We start from the raw sequence: 17857 nt of genomic DNA, 5'->3' as shown, positions 1-17857 counted from the left end.
GCGCGAGAATCCTCGGACATAATTTAAATTAATAAAAGTTCATCAAATTTTTCACAACGGAATTAATGCGCACGACGGGAAGGGACTCGAGCCAATTAGCCGTTTAAATGCCGGGGTCGCAGGGGCATGCAATACTCCTTTATTATTTTATTAAAAAAAAAAAAACGTCATCGCCGTGACGAAAAGAAGGAATGAGTAATTACTCGTGATTAAGTACTATACATTTTATTGTATCTTGCGTTCCACTCTTTATAAATAATGAACAGTGAATACCGACATTTAATGAATTTTCTATTTTCTCTCTCATTCTCACTCTCTCTCTCTCTCGCGCTTTCTTTCTTTCCGTCCTCTCTCCGCGTTCACTGATGGACTGAGCATCGTGGATTCGTTCGCTTTAATCGCATTAATAATGATATAGTAGTACCAATAACGTACAGTTGTGCTTACAGACTTGCTTTAACCGTTATCGTGGATACATTAGTACGGATGCATGGGGGATGAAATATGATTAATGATGATAGAATATATTGGAGAACACGTGCATGCGCGAGTTCACGCGGCATGACGCGGCGTACATACACCACACTTTCGCACGTCCTTCCCGCCGTTCAGAAATTATAGAGCTGCCCGCGGCTTAACTTCTAATTTCGAATTACGTTATCGAACACACGTAGATTATTTCGCTCACAGTCTCGCGTCTCCTCACGCGCCTGACGCACCGCGGACAATATTATCCAGAGACTTTTGCGCGAGCGGCAATTGTCGCACGGTGGACAATGGCTGGCTATACTGGCAGGAAAAAAAAAAGATAAAAATATAAAAACAGAGGAAAATATAAAAAAAAATAAATAAATAAAATAGCGCTTATTCCGGAGGGTCACTTTTAATTAGAGATAATCTCCCGAAGATTAGCGAGGCCAAACGCAGAATTGTTCTGAGCGAACGCTATTAAGGGGCGGCGTTTGCAGATAAGCGTATAAATTCGCCTTGATATCAAAATGTACGATTTACATCGTTCGCAAATGGAACTTACGTAATAATCGGCGAACAGGTGATATCTTTGGAATGAATGTTTTTAATCGTTGCGCATATTTCGTATTAATATATTTGATTTATTTAAATGATAACAGTTAACAACGGAAATTTCACCAAATAAATTGTAACTACGTCCACGGTCCATTACCTCATTTTACTATTATTTCAATAACGTGCAATATCTTCGGGGCTCGGTTGGATATAAAATTAATGCGCGGCAATTGACCTTTCAGAGCATTTATTATTTAAATCACTATAAATGCTCTTTATTTTTATAATAATTTAATTATAATAACGTAAATGAAAAATAAGAGGAAAATTTTTTTTACCGGAAAAAAAAAAAGTTAATTAAACCCAAAATGTTAGACCTTATTTGCTACGAATAAACAATATTCGCTACGAGCGATATTGCAGCTAAAAACCTCGTCCTGTATTCTTCAAAAATGAATTCCGCGCGCGAGCAAACGTGGAACAAGCAAACAATCGAAACTGATGACATTCGGTCGTGTTGCCTGTCGACGGCGACAGCGAATACTTGGCGTGTAAAATCTACGTTCGCGCCGGCGACGTAGTTATAAAACTGTCAGTCGTAGTTTGCACGCTTGACATTAATTCGCATAATTGGGCTCTCGCGGATTTAAGACCGTCTGAGCGCCCCCGCAGAAACAAGGGAATAGAACAGACGACTTAGTTGAAACTTCCATTAAGAGATAGCGAAACGGCGCGGCGAAAGAAGCCGACGATGAACTCAAGTACCACGGGGCCGTGAGGGTGAGACCGTGACAAAGAAGGTGGATGGCGCAAACTGAACGGAAAGTTCGCGTCCGCGAAAACGTTTCGGACGCTCGTTACGATTCAATGCATCTCGATACTCGCTTTAGATTCCCGTTCCGCCTCTCGCTCGAAATAATAATTAAATTTATCGCGGGCGCTGGTTACGCGCGGATGTGGCTTTTGCGTAACGGATCGCGCGCACGGCCGCACGCGCCACGCTGAAATATTTTGCACCTGCTCGTGCAATAATGCCTCTGTTAAATTATCACATTACAGCCGGCGAACGAGGGCATTGCCGCGAGTAGAAACTACTGATTTACGCCAAACTAACCGTACGTCATTGTCAGGTAGGGCTGCTTAACGGTTCATTTTCCATCGGCGGGATCGGTAATTTGTTGCCCGATCGATCCTTGTCCAACTTGTCGCGATTTTACAGTGTCACACAGTTCTGATTCGTGCATATTACAATTTCCGTCCGAACAATCAACATTGTGTTTCTCATGCAATCGTATACTTATTAAGTTATATGTGAATTTAAAATTTAACAAATTTTATTTTTTTTATATGTAAATACTGTTTACGCGTTTACGAAAAATGCACATTTTATTCGACTTTTTATTTAAAATTTTTTTAACGTATTTTGAATTTAGTTTGTATTTATTCGTATACAATTACTTTAATTTTGGTAAATAATATATTGTTTTAAAACAAATCAATTTTAAAGCAATTTGCTACTTTTAAACACGCGATTTTGAAGGCCATGGCGCGGAAAATAATTTAAGTTATCCATTTTCCGCGTACGTAAAAATAATTTTGTCGCGCTTTTTATTTGTAAAATTATTAATGAATTATATTACTTGAGCTTGCAAAAAGGTATAAATTATTGTAGCATAAAATAAAATCAAATAAACAAAAAAATTAATTTCAAAAATTTAATAACTCATAATTTATATTTAACAATAATTTAATTACTTTTTACGTAATAAAAATTTATATATAGAAATATATGCATTCTCTTTCTTTATTGTTTAAAATTGTAAAATATAAATGCAACAATATGAAAATAAAAACGTGAAAAAAATTTTTTTTTAAGTTATTTAACCGTAACGATTCATAGGCTGGCTAAAATTTACTCAATAACTGGAAGAGAAAAATGGCCATCAAATTTTCACAAATAACATTTATTATATCCGTGACGATTATATAATCTTTTGATAACCAATGAATTTTGCCTCGATGTTCGTCAACGTCAAGCATATTTGGAAAGAATGACGAACGATGAATAGATTCTCATCGGCCACGTTCATCGCGTATTTTTCACGCCGCGAACATGAAAACTACCACTGAACAATGACGATGTATTGCAATCGTTGTTTTATGCTCGACAAAGGCGTCGATTTCTTTGAGCCATTGCGAACCTCGAAAATATTGCTTTCATATTTTATCTAGATAAAAACCTAACAAGAATAATACGACGTGAATAAAATCGACGCGCGTTGCTTCGGCAATTTTTCATTAACGACGTTATATTTTGTTTGCAAAAATTACAATGCAAATGATAATTGTCTGTTAATCTCGTAAGTGAATTAGTTTTGTCTTGCTTCGTGATTTGCATTTTATAACGCGGAGTAAAAACGAAGACGATGATATGTAGATATACGTGCATAATAACTAATACGAATCTGTGTCAAAAATTTGGTTGCTAAACGGAAGCAAACATTTTTGTCACTGCAGATAACACTGAAAGAGAGATCAATATACAAGTTGGTAAAAAAAAAAAAAGATAATTCAAATTATAGTCAGAGGTGTCAATAGAGCCGAATTCTTTGGACGGTGTCGTTTGAAAAATCTTACAATTAATCTCAGTCTAAAAAGTACGTAACAGTTTACAGACAGAATATAAATCTAACATAAAAGTATATACATATATATATATACAAAGGTATACATGTACATTCCGAATTCTTTAGCTTTATAATTCATTTACCCTCGCAAAATTCGTCTGCCTCGATCAGCAAATTTTTCGTTGTTACACCCTCCGACAAACGACATGTTAAAATTGATAAGAAAACGGTACGTCCTCGTGTTTAATTCAGTCAGTAATTTTAAGTTCGTAATAAACAAATTATGTATATATTTAACTACGTCTCAAAATTCTTCGCGATATAAGAATAAAATAACGAAATAAGCACGTCCTCGGTTGCACCTCGTCGAAACGTCGCTCGGCTATTTTTTTTTAATACTTTTTTTAGAGCAATCGCGAGCACACGTCACAGAGATAGTCGAGCATTACATATCACATGAACGGAATTCTCTTAATTAACGTACCCGCGTTTGAACAAGCGCGGACGTGTAAATAACATACGTATTAACAATGCAGCGTCAACACGTTAGTACCAAGAGCTCAAACACGAGGGAGAGACACGAAGTTTCTATCCCTGTTCCTGAAATTCACAGCGTGCGTTCTGCGCGCGAACGCTATTCGCCCTCTACGTAAATCCCGCATTGATCGCCGCTGGAAGCGATTAGTCAAGTTTCTCGAGAGACGCTCTCGGAAATGCTCTGTGGAAACTGATATACGCCGTCTCGCCGTGCGACGAAACTGCGAGACGCGGTGCTTCACAGCGAAGCTACTTCGTCCAAAAGTTAAGTCCGCGATCGAAACGGATTCGGGGATGATATCCCTCCGCCGTTGTCGCGCACACGCGATATTTGCGCCCATCGCGAAAATACCGGGCGTCCATTCTGCATGGAACTCGCGGCGGTATAGCCGCGTGCGGCGTGCATACGCGAAAGGAGCGACGGGGCCTAATGCCCAAAGTTTCCGTTTTATTTCGAAGGGACATTCCGGGCGCACGGGTCTCCACGGGGAAAGAGAGAAAGTTAGCACCATTCGGATCGCAGGTCCAAATTGCACCGGGGTCATCACGGTCACCTTAAGAGCGATGATAGTGATATCACAACGGTTAAGATAAGGGTCGCCCTCGGGGCCGTGCTACCGCCGTGTTGCATAGCAGCTGGATTCTCACCTGCAACAAAAAGCAAACGTCATTAATTTAACACGCACCCCCTACCTCGTAATTCGTTCTTCTTTCTTTCGACATTTATTTGCGACGGAAATATCATACTTTATAAAGCTGCAGACGTATAAATCGAATTTTTGTAAAATATTTCATAATGTTTATGAAAAATCTGTCCCCGATATTCTATGGATATTGCATCACATGGCAGATTAAAGTCCGCTATTATTATTATTTTTTTTTTTTCAACGTTTGTATTCGAACAAGTATTATGTTTCGCGCGAATTGCAGCTGCGAAAAATTCAATACCGGACGTTTGTAAAATTTGCGTTTCGAAAACTAAATCGGTGTCCTTTAAATAAAATCACGTGTTCGTTATGTATTATATATGAAAGCGCACGGTAAAATAATGCTACAAAATAATAGTTCAGCTTTTAAACGGAGAAAACAAACTGCATTCTTAGTTCAAAGTTTAGTAATGGAAGAGATGTCGAAGCCGATGAAAAAGAGAAGGTTTCGAAAGAAGTACATGAATTGTACGTGTGAAATCTCCGCTAATAACTGAGAGCAGTATTTCTACTTTGAACTTCTTCTTCGACCTGGCCGATAAATGTCTTGTTATTACAACGTTTCATTCGTTCGTTTCTTATCCATCTTTAAATTACATTTCTGTTCTAAGTTTCACGTCACGAAATTGTTAGCCTCCATCATCGCCGCAACTTTGTTGTCTTTTGTTGTCGCATTTCTACGCTTCTATTATACATGTATCTAATGCTGGTTAAATATCACCATTTATTAATAATTCAATAATTATAAAAAAAATATAATAATAAAAACGTAAGCAGTACCAAACAGTACATCCTAGGTCCGAAAACATGTTCGGTAATTATTAAAGATAATTAGAATAAAAATAAAAATACATTTGCACTTTATATATACGTATATACATTGTAAGCAATCTATTCTTCGCTATAACAACCGAAACATATTCCGTAACGGTCAAATGAAATAACGTTTCAATCCTTTTATTTGTTCTGTCACGGGTGCCGTGATAAAAGCCGAGAGATTGGTACACACATTGATTGCCCACGCCAGTATTTGGCTTTTGAATTGTCCAAAAATTCAAAATATAAACGCGGGGTCCGGTCATCCATAAAATTCGTGGTAAAATATCAAATGCAACGCAATCTCATAGCCCGGCCGTCGCATTTAAAAGTGACAAGAATTGCGGTTTGTACGAATTTCGTAAATGGCTGATCGTAACCACTCGTCGCAATCGCGGGAAAGCATTCCGTTTCGTCGGAATGAAACGAGCGCGACGTTCGAAAAAGAATTATTCCGTACGTGGTCTATCTCAGCTAGTCCGATGTAACACGATTCGCAGCTGAAAGAACCCTTGACATATTAATCTTATTTATATCGATTTTGAATTTCACGTTCCAATTAATGTCAAAAATATCTTCGCAGATTTTACAATTCTCCGCGTATCTGTACATACAACGTACGTTGTACGTATCAAATTTCTCTGCATTTTCGCATGTAATTCGACGAGGTAACTATAACTATATTTAATTATAAATACAATTAGAATAACAATATACGTTTAAATATATCGGATACTATAACGTGTAACTAAATATTGTTATACTACGGCCACAGTGCGATCCGCATGTATATATATATTTGACAACTAAATCGTATTACTAAATTTGATATCTACATTAATCGAGTCGTCGTAGCGCTCGCCGTTACTCTTTCCGACCTTCCACCCAGCTACATAATTAACTCTATAAGTCATCTTTACTTTCTTGGCGCAATTGAGCGTTCGGTAGGATCGATTCCGAAGTTTTTCTCAAGTCGAAAACATGCTATCCACGTAGCAGTTTTAGCGGCCGGTCATAGGAACGACCGCCTCATCCCAAGATTCAATTAAATGCTCCCGGTAGGAGAAAAATTTACAACTCTGTTTACGCGCCTTCCCGGTAAACCGGCTCTTAATCCCCGGATTTTCGTCTCGTTAATTGAATCGCCTGAATCCTCACTGGACTAAGACATTTCGTCTCGTTTCGCATCTCATCTTATTGAAAATGTTCTTGTTAATGCTGCAAAAACAGAACTATATATTTTTAACTAGATGTTTTTAATCAAGAGGAAAGTTTACTTAATTCAAAATGCACCTTGATCCCGGCGAAGATCTACGTACGTATATTAAGTATAATTTATAACATACTTTATACGTACACATATGTGTATGTAATTAAAGTAAATTTATAGAATAGTTAATAGTTTATCTAATCGATGGGAATCTATTCATTTGACACGAATTATGCAGAATATTTCGCCGTTCGACCTCTGCGTAATTACGAATTAATCAGCCGATCACTCATATGCTGCTCGTATATATACGCAATACCACGTAATGTAGCGTGCAAATTCGGCATAATTTCATTGACTTCGCTAATCACGTTGCACCATCGTGCTAGTACTTTGCTCAATATGATATTCGGACCTTCATAATATCACGAAAACCGATTACAGGACTTTGTTTGACTTGCCCGGTAATTTCGATCTCAACGTGTTTGTTATATTTCGAGGAGGCCGTAAACCTCTCCCTTTCTCGCTCGACTCATCTTCCGATTGCAGCAGTCGTTTGCTCGGGTATCATAAAATTGTCGTTTCGCCATGTTAACGCCGAGAAACGGGCGTAAATTTTAATTCGCGCTACCAACTCGAGAATTGTATAATATTCCACGTAACCGCGCGATTAATCACCCACTCGGAGACTACGAAGATATCAGTTTCTTCGTCTGTTTCCACGGTCTCCGGGTGGGCTGCCCGGCTGCTGAGACCTGAAGAATCGCCGCGGTGGAAAAAGGCGGATGCGAAATGAGCTGTCAAGCGCTCTCCGGAGATTCCTTTTGCGTATTATACATGGCCGCGCGCGCGCGCGTGAACGGGCCTGTTAACTACATCTTGCGACGAGAGCTTTGCAAACTCCTCACGCCCGGCCTCACGTCGACGACGTAAGGATGCGGAGATGAGGAGCAAACGAGAGAGAACTGGAGAGAGGAAAGAGAGAGAGAGAGAGAGAGAGAAAGGTCAGATGATGCGCAGTGATGCCGAAGAGGCGAAGGCAGACTTCTGTGTTATAGGAAGGATAGAGGTGGGTCGACATGTAGTCCTCCTGGAGCCTGCGGCTACGATTATTAATGGGCAGGGCGTGACACCCTGCGAAATAACCTCTCCACCCCCTTCGCTTTCATAGACGTGCACGCATACATGCGCCCAAGAAGCACCGGCCAACTACCGTTCAACTTCGACTCACTTGTCTCCTCGTAGGCATTAACTGGGCCAAGAACTATTCATTTTCGAGAGCGAGCCCGTCCGGCCATTCGCGCGCTCCTCTACGCTTTTTCAATCGATCACTTTGATCCGGCCAATCCATCGGCCGACCTGCTCGTTTTACATTCATTCTCACTTTTCCGATGTCACACCGGCTTACGCTTCCGCTCTTACTCGAATTTTTCTATCATTAACTCTTTTATCCGGCGTAACGAGAAGTGTGCTTACGTTACGAGACAGAGTTATCTCTTATTCGGGATAGGGTCTTATCGACGTTTAATTTTCTACGAGAGGAGAGAACGAAAGTGAAAAGATCACAGAGTAAAAAAGCAGAAGTGAACAGGGAGGGAGGACGAGTAGAGAGAAGGGTGTCGTGCGAGAAAGCCCTTCAGGCAAACACGGTGAGATAGTACGGAGTAATGGTGCTTCACCTCCGGGTCCGACTTGCACTTAATTAATAATCACGAGCATATCTCGAGAATAATTAATTGTAAAGAGGTGTTTCACTATATTATTAAAGGAGTACATTAATTGGAAAGAAGCAACGAAGAAAAGGATGTAATGCCCCGCGTTCCAGCTTTTACCACTGGAAGAGAACCAAAACCATTTCGTTTTCTCTTTTTCGTTTTCGCAGATTCCGCGTCAGAGGCAGCGGCTTTCATTGTTTGGTATATGACTGTTATATTCAGGGCATTTTCTCAGCGACAACAAATGCGGTTTAAATTTGCATATTTAATTGAAGAGCTTTAAAGTTTATTTAAATATCACATCGCTTAAATCGTAATATTATTCTATCTGGTTTGCGTGAATAAAATAAAGTGGTTGCGATACTCGAAATATCTACTTTATCTGGCGCATAGAGACACATATATGTATATATAATTTGTCGGAACTCTTGCCAAAGATCGTTGTAAGCTCCTAGAACCATTACCAGTAAAGAGGGAGCATTTGGAATCTGCTGGCCGTTTCATGCAAAGCACGACATGAGGAACTGATCCTTCGATAGATCGAGGCGTTAGAGATGCGGCTCGCGTCGCGATGATCAAAGATGACCACGCAACTCCCGTTTCGCAAATTGCTCGCTCGGTGGGACATCATTAACGCCAATCGCATGCATAAGCGGACAGGCGAGCCGCGGAAGGACGAAACATTACGCGATGGATAGAGCCGCGCGAAATTTCAGAACGTGGATCGACTCGGGGTACGGCGGAAACTACTTTTGAATGCGAGCCTCGAGCGTCCGACTACTTGTCAAGCAAATTCGCATTACTTCCAGTATTATGATCGCTCTTGTAGTTACCGGCATACAACACCCACGGTAATAACTCTCCGACTTGCACATTCCGCATACTCATCGCGATGGTAACGGTGGCTTAACTCTAACTCTGGCTGGCTCGTACCTAGCGCCCGAGATAATAAGACGCTTGTTTTGCCCGTAACATGTTTCCGCGGGGAAGCGCAGGAATATAGTTAAGAATTTCGTCGTAAGTATTGATCGAACACGGTTCGGTCGAAGATTAAGTGTCGAGGAGGCACGTGCATGCGAATTTAAATGAAGCGTAAGCTACGCGCGTGTCTCGTAATTTCAACTTTCTAATCAAGCGAAGCTGCGACGTCGTCGGTCAAGCGGCTAAAGATTATCGAAACTATTTTCGCAAAAAAAAAAAAAAAATTAAAAAAAAAGAAAAAAAATAGAAAGAAAAGGAACTGGAACGTAGATTATGACGTTGCGAGCGAGGCATTTCCTTGAGTGCTCTCTCGTCAAACTTTGCCCGGGGAAGATCGAACTCTCGTATTGGGCCGACTTAAGGTAATCCGCCGTAAATAATGCACATCACCTATATAGATGCGGCGCCTCTGAGCCGCTTGCCCCGAGCGCGAAAAGCCGCCGTGAAAACTCGTTGAGCTCCTTCGCCATAAGTTCGAAAGACGTTTCCCCAACCCACGGTATCGACCGCCTTGCAGTGGCATCGCCCATCCGCCACTATAAAGCCTGTGTTTAGCGGCATTTCCCACAAGAGCACGCGTCATCGACTCGACTTACGTGCAATTTCGCCGTGATACGAAAGTTTCGTGGTTTACGTCATCGCAAGATAAAGAGTAAAACGCCAGGGAGAAAACAGCGAAAATGTCATCCGGCAATAGATCAAAAAACGGGAGCATTACGCCGAAAATTGCTTGGCGTACAGAAAAACAGATCGGGTCAAATACACTCGGGCGGTTTTCCCGAAATTGCGTGTTTTATCGATAAATTAGAACAATGCATTCAGCTATTTAATCAAATTTGATTAACTCGAGCGAAACTGCATCAATATTTATCCATGCTAATTCCACCGGAAATAATCGTATTTATCTATTTCCTTTGGACTATATTATAGCTATTCAAAATTTTGAATATGAATAAACTGGTCGACGCAATTAACTAATTCCCACTATTCCATTTTCTCGCAATAAAACTTTTCTCCTTTTGCATTGTTTTCGTAAAAAAAAAAAAAAGAAAAGAAAAGACAAAAGAAAAAGAAGAAATAATTAATTGAAAACGTAGGAATTAGCGCGCTACAAAAATGACGTACATTTTAAACGTTAATTTGACTATATCGTGAGAATAAAGATTACAAAAGACGGGACGAGGTTTGCGACAACTCGGTTTGCTGAAGAAAGAAATGGGTCAAGCTGAATATTTTCAACGAACTTTTCTATGAATACGCCATGCGCCAGTATTAGAAGAAAGTCGAGACACACGAAACAGCACGAGTTACCCCACGTAGAGCAAAAACAGCATGAATAAGTATGGATGACGGCATAAAAATAAAAGCACTATCTTTATTTTAATAACATCTTAATGATACTTTAGCATATATAATTTCCATTTTATTTTTGATCTCTCAGTTTTGCGTGTCTCGCGAGTTCAGTCGATTTTTTTTTTCTTTTTTTTATTAATACAATCAAGTACGTCATTTGGAGCAAGAAACTCGTCGGCAAAGGGGAAATGGAGACCAAGCGAAGATCACGAAGAGCGATCGGGCGACCCGTCAGCGACAGCGCCTTCGTCTCGGTCGCGTCCGGCGCCGGTTATTTACCCTGATGAAATCACAGCTTTGTATTCCTACACGATCGATTGGCACAAGGAGATGTGCGGAGAAGAAAGCGACAGAGCGACTGAGCTCCTGGGGCGTGAGGGCGGCAAGCCGAGAAACGGGTGGCGATGCAGAAAAGAAAAGGGGGACCGGTAATAGGCATTGGCGCCGTTGAAAAGCCGTGGAAAATCAATTATCGACCGTGCAAAGGGGTGGAAAATTATATCGATAGGCGTCGACGAGGCTTCTACGAAGGTGACTGGCACCATTCGCCACACGCCTCCGAATCTGCCAAACGCCGTTATCGGTAGCGAGCAGAGGCTGATCCTTTAACTGTGATTTCGAGCGCGGCTGATTGCTTTGGCGAATGAATTCTCTCTAATATACAATTATAAAAGAACGCGGCGATGAATTATTGCCCGAGGATGCTCGACCCGCGGATAAAAAAAAAACGATTCTCTCGCGTCAACACATCCTTCGGAACGTTCTCGCTTATTTTAATCCTTCTCGTAAAATTGCACGTAAAATTCAAACCGACAGCGTTTATCATTTAACCAGACAGTATATTTTTCCGAGAAAGAGAACAGATAATATCTGTAGTTCGTATGCGTATACATCGATAGTGCCGCGTTTCACCCCCGTTGCGTATCACCGATGTATGGAAATGCGTCGAAGTAGGAAAATATTCATAGCGGAAGCATACCGTTTAGCACGTGGACGGACACCATCGTGGCTGCTGCTACATTCGCCAGAGCGCAGCTATAGTTCCCGCTGTCCTTTTTATTCGCATTTGCAATGTAGAGCCTAGACACCGCACCAGCTGCGCCCATGTCCGTCTTGACGCTGAAACAGAAAGCAAAATGCTCCGTCTGAACCTTGACAACGGTTGCCGTTATTGCGCACGTTTCGTGAAGTAAAGAACGAGTGGTTCCTTTAGAATTTTCTTTTTTTTTTTTATGTGAGTTTTTTTTCTTTTTTTTCGAGAGGAAAAAAACTTAGTAAAATGTAGTAAAATGTTACGAAATATTGCAAAATAAAAAGCAGATGCTTCTGATAAAACGCTTTTTTGAGGAAAATATACAGCGAGCAACGGAATTTGCAAGAAGATGCGATAATGAACAAAATGAGACCGGAAAAGTCGCACAATTAAGCTAAACACTTTTTTTTTTTCTCTCTTCTATTTTTATACTTTATTCAACTGGTTAACAAACGTTTACCCTCTTCACGTAATAAATATATTCGCATAATTTTGCAGCGTTGAAAAATAATATTGTAGCCGATGACAGACGACAATAATTTACGGTGATAGCAGGTGGCAATAAGAACGCTCTTGAAGAGCTTCTGAAGGAACGCGAAACCGGGGGGCAGTTTATATCAGAAATTTATCATCGTTCTCGCTGTGCGGACGAAAGACCTCTTTTTTTTTTTTTATACCGCGCCGCAACACACCGGGTAGTAAACAGATTCGCTCCGCAGTTCACAACCACAGCGCAGACAAACAAAATAACCACCCTCTCCATGTAACCCCTAAAAAATTATACGGCGCAAATCTCTCCCCCGTAGAAAAAGCTTATCTGAAACGTACATAAAAACGTAGCCCGTAAAGTTATATCCTATGAAATATAATTTACACCCCGGACGTCTATTTATTACTTTGAGAATATTCATACGCGTGTAGAATAAATAAAAATAATTAAAAAGATGTGCGGAGTGCGAAGAGAGCGCGGGCGCGCGGTGCATAAAACGTAAATGCAGTTTAAAACATAAATTTAATCTGCTAATATTTAAATAAGTACGCAAATCTCGTTGACAAAGGGGAAATACCGCGTGTATAAATAACAGAGCCCCGTTAACTTATAGACAAGCAATTAGCCCTTCCTGTCCCTGCTCAAAATAGCTTACAGTGGATTTAACGAGTTTTGCAACTACAAACCTCGAATATAATCATTCCTAAGAAACTTCCTAAGAATCATAAAACTCGTTAAAGATCCGCGGAGAGATGTTCAAGGGGTAAAAGTTTATGCGGAATCGGTCGAAATCTTCGTACTTCGGGATAGGTTTTATTATTACGTTGATGCGTGCCGTAGTGATAGACGAACTTTGCGAGGGAGTGAGAGAAAAAAAAAAATTACTGGTACGCCATTGTTATATTTAAAACTGTTTACAACCGAAAAGTAAAATAGAAAGTTAGTTTATAACACTTAGGACCACTCGCGTCCCCGGGCGAATTAAGCTGATGAAATAGGGCATTCAAGGGAAGAATAAGAGAAAGGCGGAGAAAGGCAAAGAGGATGGTCCGCGAGTAAAGATGGAAGAAAGGCGTAAATCAAGTAGTTCGCCCCTCTTTCCTCCCTCGGCAGCTGGCCTTGACAGATCGGGTACTCCTCCCGAGCTTTTCTTACCACCGGAACCCCAAGCAAAAAGAAAGAGAACGGAGAACGGCGTACGTTGCATACGCCCGCGTCGGTAATGCCGCTCGTATTAATTTCACATGGCGTTATCACGTTCGAATTAAATCCGAGGTATTGCCCGCATAACAGATCACCGCGAAATTAAATGAAACTCACTTGTTGCGAAAGTCGCGAAGACTCGAGGAATTTCTTACCGCCCGGCTCAGAGTGTGCGTTACGCCGAAGAAAAATTGGATTCTTGAAAGACACCGCGAGCGAGGAAAAACTATGCCGCGCGCTGCGATACAAGGGGGAAATTGAGTAAAAAAAACGAGCCGCGTCTTCGCTTTGAATTTTTGAATGTTTAACGATGCATGATGGTTGCTTTAAACGTACCACGTATGTCTTACATATATCCATTTTGCGAAAAGATCTCGCAAAGAATAAAATAGAACGGGAATAACATGTGTAAGTAAGAACTGTACCGTGGATGTCGTGCCTATGTAGCGCGGAGAGAAACTGGATTTTAAAAGAATCGAGCGCGGGATGCTAAGAAAACAGGCATACCGATGATGCCGGAAAAGGGCAAAAAGGAGGAATGTGGTACGAACAAAGGAAACGTTACTTTAAGAATTCATCCGAATAGTCCGGACACACCGCAAGACGCATCTCCTTGCTTCTCTCTGCCTCGTTCCCGCCTCACCGACGGCCACATCGTGTTTCATCATCCCGCGAAACTGTTACGGCAGAGTCTTTTGAGAGTAGCATGTCGAGTGCTTTCCCAAGAATGCAACGAGCATCACTATTAAGAAACGTTAAAAGCACTTGTTGCCACATCGTTACCGTTGATACCGTACAACGCTTCTACATTTTCAACACACTCAAGCACGTATGTTCCACGTTCGTTACAACGCCAATAATATACCTTCTAATATGCAGAGTTTTTTAAAGATTAAAGATCTCTAATTATGCATCGGCGATTCTAATTTTTAATTAAAAAACATATTAAAAAAAAAAAAAAAAAAAAAAGAAGAAGAAGAAGGAAAGAAAAAAGCAGAGAAAATAAAAAAAATGAGAAAATGTGGTTTACGGAAACACACCGAACGAGATATAGAGAGAGAGAAAGAAAAGAATGCACTCCTGACAGTTAGCGAGTGGAATGTCCAGAGCGATTCGTGTACTGCATGCAGAAGCGGTCGTTTTGCCCATCAGAAGGCCAATGCAGCAACTCGCGAAACATTGATCCGGCCATTCTACCACGACCGAAATTTTCCAACGATTGGCATCGGGGGACAGATCACATGCCATTTGCCGTTACACGGCCACCCTCGCACGCGGGGATAGACATCCGTCACGCTGCTTGCGTATCGCGTAGCTATTGTATGCGGTCGTATACGGTCGTAAACACTTGTTTTATTATATTTCATTTAACCGGAAATGTGTTTTCGAATTTGTCCCCGATATCTGTTGACACATCGCTGTTCAGCTCACGTTAAAAACGTCAATGAATCGCTGCCCGGCGCATTTCGGACGAAGAGGGTTAAATCAGTGATGCGAATGATTAAATATGTATCGCGTAAAAAAAAAAGAAAAAAAATCGACGGGCTTGCTTCCGCAAATTTCACGAATTCCTTACGCGCGCCACGTTCACACTTTACTTGTTATACGAAAAAATAGAATCGGATGGTATTCCCCTGTACCTAACCCGTCCGCATAGCTTCTCTATACTCAAAAGAATTTAATTTCGTGCATTGTTCTTAGCTCGTCCGTGTTGCGCGGAATATCTGGGGATAGGAAATATCCGTGAGTAGGAAATCCCTTTGAAGATATGTGCCTCGGATGTTCAATATCACTGACGCTTAATAAACGAACCTCCGGTGGAATCGCTTTTCCTACAGACTATCGTCAGCATGTTTTTAAATCTTACGAAGGACTAAATGAAAAAAATTATTAAATTACTCATACGTTTCCCTGTTGCCGGCGTATCCCATTTGAATTTCAAGAAGCAATATGCGATATTTTTTTTCATTAAATCAAAGAATTTGACTTGTATAAATATTTTTTTTTTTTTCTTGGCAAACAAAGCGACGAGTAAAGTATCTTATTCAAGCATAACGTAATCCGTTTTCAAGTCAATGTAACATTTTATATCGTATTTTTAGTACACACACTCACTAGACGGGCCATCAGCTTTATCGTATACCAAACCATTCCGGCGGAGAACCGTTTGGGTTTATACTATCTTCTTTTTTTTTCCCTTTCGCCGGACATAGGGTTTTTTTTTTTTTTTTTGTTATACCGTGGAATTTAATTCGAGCATAGAGCGTGAAATTTATTCTCAAATTCTTCTATACGCAACTCGCGAACTCCACCTTCTTCGCGTTCGACCTAGAAATTTTTTTCCGCTTACGGATCCGCAGTGAATTTCAGTGGCAGTCGAGTAGGTAGAGAAATTTATAAGCTCGCAGTATATTTTGTTTCTCTCGCTGATTATTCTTCTTTCTTCTCTCTTTCTCTCTCTCTCTCTCTCTGTCTCTCTCTCTCACACACTTTTTTTACAACAACCCGTTGCGTGAGTGAAACAATATGCGTACGATCCTCGTGTTCGTACCAGTACGTGCATCTTTTAACGTCAGAACCAGTGGTAACAGCGTGACTTTACGAAGATCGTAAAAGGTTTGTGGCGCGAAATTTACCCACTAGAATGCGCAATGAGGCAGGAAAAAGAAAAACAGCACGGAAAATACGCTTTCGTGAGTCATCGCGCAGGAGTAGATAGGTACTCATTACGGTGTCAATTCGGCCAGCCAGCGAATAATTTTAATTTCTCGGTGATTAGTTCGTCTGTGAAAAATCTCACAAGGCTACAAAGACTTTTAATACTCGACAAGAAATTTTTATTGCTTCGAAATTATGGATCATATTTATTCAATCGGAACGGAAAGATGAAAGGAGCAACGTCGCTTGATCTTTGCGCGCTCAAACGTGCACCCTCAAACTGAATTCATTATATGGACGAAGCATTTTCTACTATTCTTCTACTGTTCTTCATGTCAGATAATAAGTACTCCTTTCTTCGATGCCTTTTAACGTAGAAAAGAGCACCAAGAGCCAACAGAAATTTTTACAAAGTTCGCGCTCAAAAGATTTATCTTTGCACATGTTTCATTCGGAATACTATTACTTATATTTATAAATTTCCAGCGCACCGTCGAGATTAACCTTTTTTAATACCTACGTTAGACAACGTTGTCTGATTTCTTTCAGCTGCGCGCAAAAATTACCGTGTGAAAAAAAAAGTCACTTATCAAGAAAAAAATTTATACATTAATCGTATTTTACAAAAGTATGTTTTAATACTTCCGCGTCTAAGAAGACGAATTAATTAAAATTAAACGGTTTATGATTTCGTTGAAAGGCCGAAGTCCTTTATAACTTTTACATAAGCAAAAGCAATCGTTTATAGCGAACACATCTTTTCTACACTTTTCTTCGTAAAAATACGTCGCTTGGTGGACTTCTTAATGGTTAGAAATATAAGCGCGCGGTCTGTAGATCTCGAGCAAGGAACCTCGTCGCAGCCCCTCGTTTCCTGACTTAAAGGGAGTTGCGAAGTTTCTTTGTTATTCCCTTCCTGCCGACCTCCGTCGGGATTTTGCCTGCGAATCGGCCGGACAGACATTGCAAACTTTTACGGGAACTTTTCATCAGGCCAGCGAATGTAAAGCGCTGTTTGGTAAGAACAATTTTCCACAATGCCCGCAACGATCATGCATGGCGACGAGTCAAGGCTTAATAGCTTTACCAAATTTGTTTCAACAGAACTTGAATTTTTGCTGACTTTTTCATTTTTTTTTTTTTTTACTTGGTACGAAAATATAAATTTTAATCTTTTATATCCAAAGTTAAATACAAAAACTTTTTTTTTAATATTTTCTATTTATAACTTCAGTATTTTTAGTATTAAAATTATTAAAAACAAAGTTATAAAAAGTTTTAAGTTATTAGACTAGGTGCTTCAAGTGTCGTAATAATAGCTAGTTTGCATATCAATCCTCGCCATGTAGAAATTCTAATTGGCCAGATAAAACCCAATTAACTCTTAGTTATAAGTCTAACTGGCACGTGAATCGGAGGTTGAACGTCGACGAGAGCTTTTTTTCATTATCCTGAAGATTTTGCATTCAGCCAAACTGTGAGTTTACGGTCCGTAAATTTA

At 40.3% G+C, this 17857-nt stretch overlaps 1 protein-coding gene across 2 annotated transcripts in view; it reads right to left on the bottom strand.

Annotated features, from left to right (window-relative positions):
* Positions 1–209: 209 nt before the first annotated feature.
* Positions 210–17857, bottom strand: part of LOC139101760 (opioid-binding protein/cell adhesion molecule) — a 113200-nt gene continuing 95552 nt past the window's right edge. For both annotated transcript variants that reach the window (XM_070655167.1, XM_070655175.1), the window contains 2 exons: positions 11952–12091; positions 210–4838 (listed from right to left, as the gene is read on the bottom strand). In XM_070655167.1, the coding sequence (XP_070511268.1) occupies positions 4741–4838; positions 11952–12091 (238 nt within the window). In that variant the 3' untranslated portion in view covers positions 210–4740. The remainder of the gene's footprint in view (positions 4839–11951; positions 12092–17857) is intronic.

Source organism: Cardiocondyla obscurior, linkage group LG01, assembly GCF_019399895.1.
Source record: "Cardiocondyla obscurior isolate alpha-2009 linkage group LG01, Cobs3.1, whole genome shotgun sequence".
NCBI classification, from domain to species: Eukaryota; Metazoa; Arthropoda; class Insecta; order Hymenoptera; family Formicidae; genus Cardiocondyla; species Cardiocondyla obscurior.
The sequence above is the reverse complement of the archived record's forward strand: the minus strand, read 5'-3'. Positions and strand labels throughout refer to the sequence as shown.